The sequence below is a fragment of the Phocoena phocoena genome, chromosome 5 (assembly GCF_963924675.1).
Source record: "Phocoena phocoena chromosome 5, mPhoPho1.1, whole genome shotgun sequence".
NCBI lineage: Eukaryota > Metazoa > Chordata > Mammalia > Artiodactyla > Phocoenidae > Phocoena > Phocoena phocoena.
The window spans coordinates 68,033,782-68,041,373 of NC_089223.1; the positions used below are offsets into that span (position 1 = coordinate 68,033,782).

General features: G+C 42.1%; 1 protein-coding gene across 2 annotated transcripts in view; it reads left to right on the forward strand.

The window, feature by feature from the left end:
- TEC (tec protein tyrosine kinase) overlaps nt 1-6,981 on the forward strand; it is a 95,453-nt gene extending 88,472 nt beyond the window's left edge. For both annotated transcript variants that reach the window (XM_065877884.1, XM_065877883.1), the window contains exons 14-17: nt 2,052-2,116; nt 4,759-4,877; nt 4,961-5,118; nt 6,308-6,981. In XM_065877884.1, the coding sequence (XP_065733956.1) occupies nt 2,052-2,116; nt 4,759-4,877; nt 4,961-5,118; nt 6,308-6,391 (426 nt within the window). In that variant the 3' untranslated portion in view covers nt 6,392-6,981. The remainder of the gene's footprint in view (nt 1-2,051; nt 2,117-4,758; nt 4,878-4,960; nt 5,119-6,307) is intronic.
- The last annotated feature ends 611 nt before the right edge of the window (nt 6,982-7,592 follow it).

The window sequence follows — 7,592 nt, forward strand, 5'->3', positions numbered from 1 at the left end:
TCTGGCTAGGACTTTCAGTACTATGTTCAATAGAAGTGACAAGAGTGGGCATCCTTGTCTTGTTCCTGACCTTGGAGGAAAAACTTTTAGCTTTTCACCATTGAGTATGTTGTTAGCTGTGGGCTTGTAATATATGACTTGTATTATGTTGAGGTACATTCCTTCTATACCTAACTTGTTGAGAGTTTTTAATCATGAAATGAAAGGATTTTGAATTTTGTCAAATGCTTTTTCTGTATCTGTTGAGATGATCATGTGATTTTTATCCTTCCTTCTGTTAGTGTGGTGTATCATGTTTTTGATTTGCATATGTCAAACCATCCTTGTATCCCAGGGATAAATACCACTGGATCATGGTGTATGATCCTTTTTTTTTTTTTGTGGTATGTGGGCCTCTCACTGTTGTGGCCTCTCCCCTTGCGGAGCACAGGCTCCGGATGCGCAGGCTCAGCAGCCATGGCTCATGGGCCCAGCCGCTCCACGGCATGTGGGATCTTCCCAGACCGGGGCACGAACCCGTGTCCCCTGCATCGGCAGGCGGACTCTCAACCCCTGCGCCACCAGGGAAGCCCCCGTATGATCCTTTTAATGTGCTGTTGAATTCTGTTTGCTAATATTTTGTTGAGGATTTTTTCATCTATGTTCATCAGGCATATTGGCCTGTATTTTTATTTTCTTGTTGTGTCCTTATCTTGCTTTGGAGTTAGGGTAACATTGACCTTATAAAATGAGATTGGAAGTGAACCTTTTAAAATTTTTTGGAAGAGTTTGAGAACTTAGGATTGGTGTTAATTCTTCTTTAAATATTTGGTAGAATTTACCAGTGAAGCCATCCAATCCTGGGCTTTTCTTTCACAAAACTTTTAAAGGTCACATTTTATGATTGGGGCAAAGGACTTTGCAAAATAGAAGATGATGTGATATGTGTAACATTAGTTATTATTATGCTCAGTGATGATAAAGAACATCTCTTTGTCATATTGAAACTTGTGAATTTAGCACCTCCCTCTTTTTTGACTTTTAAAACTGATGGAAATCTGTTGTTTACGTGGGTATGACAGGTTACACCTCTCTACACATACCTCACTGTGGTGAAGGCAATTTTGATATGTTTGTGCCTATGATACTGACATCATTAGGGTAGGTTTTTGTCATCCCTTAAGGGAAGATTTTGATGCTTCTGTCTCCTGGGTGAAGAATCCTGGTGACTATCAAGTAAAGGCATGATAAGGTATCTTTATAGGAAGACGGAGATAATCCAGGGAACGGGTATTAACTCATACTTTAAAAGAGACTCTTAAAACGCATTCAACAGGAAATAACCTCATGTAAATGGAATTTGCGTCGTACAGAGAATAAAATTCTGAAGCATAAGGAAGAAAAATACATTCTTAGTCTATGGGTTATAGCATGTGAAAAGACTGTCATCATGTCTTCCTTCTGAGAAATACTATGTCTTTTTCCAAACTATTTTCTTGAACCTTGTAACCTTAAAGAATGGGGAAGAAAGTATAAGTAATCTAGAATTGTGTTTGTCATAAATGACAAAGCAAACTATGTTACATATGGCTGTTCTTTTGACTCTTTGAGTTAGAGAAGACCAATCTTTGAGCAAAGCCACTGGGTAAAAGATGGTTCACCCATCACTCTGATGCCTGTGTGTTATAAAGCTCGCCTAGTAAGAACCTGAATTAAGGACTTTAAGAGATGTTGTCACTATCAATAAGAAAATCAGATAGTTTAATAAGAATAGAAATGGGTGGGCGAGAAGCTGATTGACCCTTCTCTTAGTCCTCATATAGATATGACAGTTGGCAAAGATTATGTAATAATGCCTTTTTTCACATGAGACTTTTGACCTGTCTTTCTATCCATTCTTTCATATAAATGTTGAAGACGTTTCCATAGGGGTAAAAAAAAAATTTATAAGAGACACCACCTCTGCAAATGTTGACTGGGTTACACTAAATTTAATATAAACAGAACTTATATTTTTCTACTTTTATTGTGGAACTTTGCAACTAATATACCTTTATAATGCTGTTTTCCAGGCTGCCAGAAATTGTCTCGTAAATGAGGCAGGAATTGTGAAAGTTTCTGATTTTGGAATGGCTAGGTAAGGCTGAGTATATGTGAACATTTTCTATACATTTTGGATTAAATTAATGTAAGACTGTGGCTTTTCCCTTGAAAGTACTTGACTTTTCCTTTGCAGTTTGTGTCAGCTTCTTCCTCTGATGCCTGTTTAAGTGCTATTTTGAAACATCTTTTGTTCCTTTAACAAAATGTTAGAAGTACCCATCATTTTTTTTTAAGTCCCCATCATTTTTGTACAGATTGATTTTTCTGCTTCTTAGTGTTTTTTGTATAAGGTTAGAAAATAGATTATCTATATTTTGAAAGATTTCTTTGCTGAATTTGTCTTTTTACTGTTAGCTTTGGCTTTTTCTCAGGTAAACTGTTGAGAAGTTATGATTATTAATACTTCATTATGTGGCTTTAGTTGATATTCACATTCGCTTATAGAATTGATAAGCATGGAAATAATCTGCACTGATAAAGCAAACCCTATTAGATGTCCTGAGATAAAATAAATATATTAAAATAACACAGTATACATTGTGTTAATTATTGTTAATCATTCTCTCCACTAGGTGGTAGTATAGCCCGTTAAATACACTACTTTCTTGTCTCCCTGGTGTGGATTAAATTTCTAGAATCTTTTGTTTTGATAGAAATGTGTTTGGGGTAAGTTTTTAGAATACGCAAATCTGTAATGTTTTTATTCTCTTAATTTTTGTAATCTTAATAGGGTGTTAGAAAAGTCCTTTAAAGAGTATTTCATTTGTCCTTTCTTTCCCTCCTTCCTTCATCCATTCATTTATCTGTACACCCATCCATACAAAATTAGGTGCCTGCTCTGTGCCAGGCACAACACTAGAGATTGAACCCTAGCAGAGGATGACATTATCCATGTGAGTCCCTGCCCACATGCAGCTTAAATTCAAGAGGAGAGAGAAACATAAGACCTTAGAACCACTAAGAGGGGAGAACACAGAGTGAGGCGACAGAGCAGGGTCCGCCAACCTCGGTTTCTGGACCACATCTGACCCAACACTTATGTTTGTATGGCCTGTGAGCCAACCACGGTGTTCACATTGTTTAATGGTTGGGAAAAAAAAAAAAAACTTTAAAAATATTATGACATGTGAAAATTATCTGAAAGTCAAAAGCCAGTGTCCATAAATAAAGTGTTAATAGGACATAGACTCATTCACAGATGTGTTGTCTGGCTGCTTTCACTCTACAAAGGCCTGCAAAATCTAAAACACTCATTGTCTGGCCTTTTACAGAAAAAGTTTGCCGACCCCCGTGATAGCGATAACTTGGGGCTGGTGGGGCGGGCGGGTACTGAGTGATGGCGCGGGGCAGGGGTGACGGTAGCGACTTCAAATCTGGTGCCTCTCGAAGGCCTCTTTGAGACCAGGATATCTGAAAAGAGACCCAAAAGGCAGGAAGTAGTCAATTAGGTGAAAGTCTGAGGATAAAATATTCCAGGTGGCAGAACACCGAGTCCAAAAGCTTGAAATTTGGGATGAGCTTGGCCTGCTCAAGAATCGAAAGGAGGTCAGGGTGGTCAGCCCATGGCCAGCATGAGGGTGGTTTATAAAGGCAGGCCAGGCCTCCCTCCTGAGAAACTCGGGCTGAGGGAGGTTAGAAAGCCATTACTGTCCGAAATGGGACCAGAACTGCTGGGTGTCAGGGCAGTAAGGACCCAGTGCTCTTTGTTTGTTTTCTGTGAAGATATTCTGTATCTAACAGACAGGCCTCCAATTTCAGGTTTGATTTTCATATGTTTGGCTTTCAAGAAACCTGTGCTTTTGCATCAGCTCCTTTGAAACACTCATTCTACACTCAGTTCAGACTCCCCTGACTGACAAACGCCCATGGTGGTACTGCCACCATCTTTGTCTATACGGCGAAGGAAGTTTGTGCAATCATTTGAATATTTTCCCATGGAGCTTGCAGAAATTAACCTGGTATGTTCCTATAATACATGAACACCTTCCTCTTGTAAATACATACTGAACACATTACAGAAAGGGCTGAAGAACCCGTATTTAGCACCCCAATTAAGATCCTCCCCAGGGGTAACCAGTGTTACCAGTTTGTGTGTGTCCTTCCAGAAGGATATAAGTATGCTCCCAGAGAGAAACTACATGGTGTTGTTCTGAGTGTGTGCGTGTAGAGGATGAACGTCATGGTATATACATATATACACCACCATGTGCGTACATCATTTTGCAGTTTGCTCTTTTCATTTGCTATAGTTTTAAGTTGTGCTCTGTGGACTCACGGGGGCAAAAGCACATGTGCTCCAAGCGCCTTGCACCACTTCCTTTAGAGCAGCTCTGCTTTAGATGTTTTACATGTGGGGCCTTTGGGTAAAATTTTTGTTTAAAGAACAGAACTGCTTCTTAAAAAGAAAGTTTGCAAACTCTTTTCTTGTAGGCTGCCTCCAATGCCTTATAAAAAAGAAAAACAGAAAAGTGAAAGCGCGGTTAGAATCTTACAGTGCACGCATCTCAGGCACTTGGAGGAAGAGGGCAACTGCAGAGGCGTGGCTGCAGAGGCAAACAGCCAGCTTCAACCGGATGCCTGTTGGACTTCAGTCAACTGTGCTTCTGATTTTAAGGGGGAAAAAGAAATTAAAGAACATGTACAAAATACAGACCATAACTCAGTGTCTTACTCTAGGTATGTCCTGGATGATCAGTACACGAGTTCTTCCGGTGCTAAATTTCCCGTGAAGTGGTGTCCACCTGAGGTGTTTAATTACAGCCGCTTTAGCAGCAAATCAGATATCTGGTCATTTGGTAAGAGTCACGCTCCACTTCCCCTCAACTCTGCCCTGAAGAGGAACTGGGTGCATCGTTTGGCAATCCTTCTCCTCTTCCAGGTGTCTTAATGTGGGAAATATTCACCGAAGGCAGAATGCCCTTTGAGAAAAACACCAACTATGAAGTGGTAACCATGGTTACTCACGGCCACCGACTCCATCAGCCGAAGTTGGCGTCCAGATATGTATACGAGGTGATGCTGAGATGCTGGCAGGAGGTATAACATTTTTCAGGTGCTTTCTTCTTCAATCTCTAAAGCATTCAGGGATCTGGGCTTGGTAGATTCAAACTGTGTGGTCTTTATAGCCTAGTGAATGAGTGCATGTTTTATATGATTTCAAACTCCTAAGTAGGAAGCCGGTCTTCTCAACTCAGTCTGAACAATGGGAAGAAGATTTGAAGAAGTGGAAAACACTAATAATTAAGATAGTAAATTCAGGCTGCCGCTCCCTTCCCAAGTGGGGCTCCCGCCACAGTCGCCTGAGCTGGGGGCTCTGGGGATAAACCCAGAGAAGTAGCTGTTCTTTCAGTGGCTCTCTAGTGTTGTCGAAATAGTACTCTTTCACCAGAGAAGTTTTTTTTCTCCAAGCCTCAACTTCTTCAGGTCATTTACTCTCAGTCTTCGGAAGTTTTCCTTCGCCCCGTGTTATAAATGTCACCTCATAGAAGAGATTAGACACCAAAATGACTTTTGAAAGATAACGGTAACATTAGCTCAGAGGTATGATGTGCTAGTCACTGTGCTGAGTGCTTTCAATTTAGTTCTCAAAATAACCCTTCAAAGTGTGCATACTTTTACTATGACCACTCTGTGGATGAGGAGATCACGTTGTCGCTTGCCTAAGGCCACTTAACTACAGAGAAGCAGAGTCCCGTCCGACTCCAAAGCCCATGCCCTGGTCACTTGCTATCATGCCTCCCAAGAGCACTGATTGGGATGGACAGAGGCCTTCTGGCCAAGAAGTGGTGCTAGGGGGAGTGCGGACAATGTGAGCAAAGGTGGGGTGGTGGTAATGAACTTGGTGTGTGTATGCAAGGGTAGAGATTGTTCTCATTGAGCATAGGGCCCCTGTGAGGGTTTTTGTGGGAAATAAAACTGGGTAGCAAGGGCCTGGGGGAGGGGCAGGTTATAGAGGGCCCTGTGAGTCAGCAGGACTTGATTTTGCAGGCAGTTAGGATCTCTGTTAGGTTCTTGAATGGGATGCCAAAACCACGTGGCAGAAAGGTTAGTGTAGCAGCAGCACGTGCAGGATCGATTAGACCTGTCTGGAGATGCATGTGTGTTCCGGCCCCGAAGCAAGGAGTCCCTTACTCTGGTATGCATTGCTATCTGAGTTGGAGCAGTGAAAAATCATTTCGGGGATGGATTCTGGAACCCACAGCTTCTACTTGATTTTGAATTGTAGAAACCAGAGGGAAGGCCTTCCTTTGAAGATCTGCTGCGCACGATAGATGAACTAGTCGAATGTACAGAAACTTTTGGAAGATGAGTGCTGTGACCGGATGATGCGATGGCTTCCAGAGTCCAAAGCACGAGGAAGAGATGGCACTTTGTGGCAAACTTCTAATTTATTTAGCACTTGGACGTGTAGATTGTTTTACTTATAAAGGGGAAACACCTAAAACATTTGCTTCTCCACCAGCCGTAGCTCTGTGACCGAATCTTCTGGATTATGGAAATGCTGCCTTAGACACGATGGTTAAAAGCACCCACTTTTATACATTCCACAAGTACTGGAGTGCCCACTGTGTGCCAGGCGCTGTGCCCAGCCCCCAGGGTCTGCCCATTTTAAGGGTGCATGTGGGGTCACGTTAGCCGGTGCCGGTGGAAGGCCAGGGTAATTGGGAGGGGGAATGGTATCCGAGCCACATTCCAGCCACCCCTCTCTTCCCTGTGACTTCTACAGAAATCTGGGCTGGGGCATTGTCTAGAATATGGGTTCCAGATGGATCAGGAACCCACCTTGGCTAAGTACCCATCATTTGTTTTGGAACATCTGTTTTCAAGACTGCCATTAGTATTACATTAGAACATATTTGTATGCTGTACATATTGTAAATATATACAATATATAAAGTTATATATTTATAAGAAACGTGAGTCGTCTTTTTTGTAATTTGATTTTTATTGGAGTATAGTTGATTTTATGAGTTGTCTTTTAATTGAAATGTTTAATTCTGTAATATATGAGCCAGCCCTCTTAGGACTAGGGATTTTACCTTACAGCTGTCAATTCCTTTTCCCCTGAGGATCTAATATTCCCTACTGAAGAGAAAAATGTCTGGACCCTTCTATCACTAATGCCCCCTCCTCGCTTGGGTAGCCATGTTTGAGGTGCCTATCCAGCTTAAGCCCCCAGCAGGGGCTGTGTTTGGGCTAAGTGGACCTGCCCATGGTATCCACAGCTAATTGGAGTTGGATGGGAAATTGAGCCTAGGGGCAATCAATCAGTTTCTGTGTCTTAAGAATCTGTCCCTGGACATAAATGTGAAAGTGAGCTCTGGAGCAGAAGGAACAGATGATGTTCGCCACAAAGGCTGTGTCCCAACTGCACGCAAGACCCAGGAGCAAGCCAAGTTCTGGCAGAATTCAGGAAGCAGCCAGGAAAAATGGAGAGCATGGCGTCTGAGCTGTTTCCCAGATGGCTTTCAGGAGGCCAGGCTGGACTTGGGTTCCTGCATCAGAGAGAT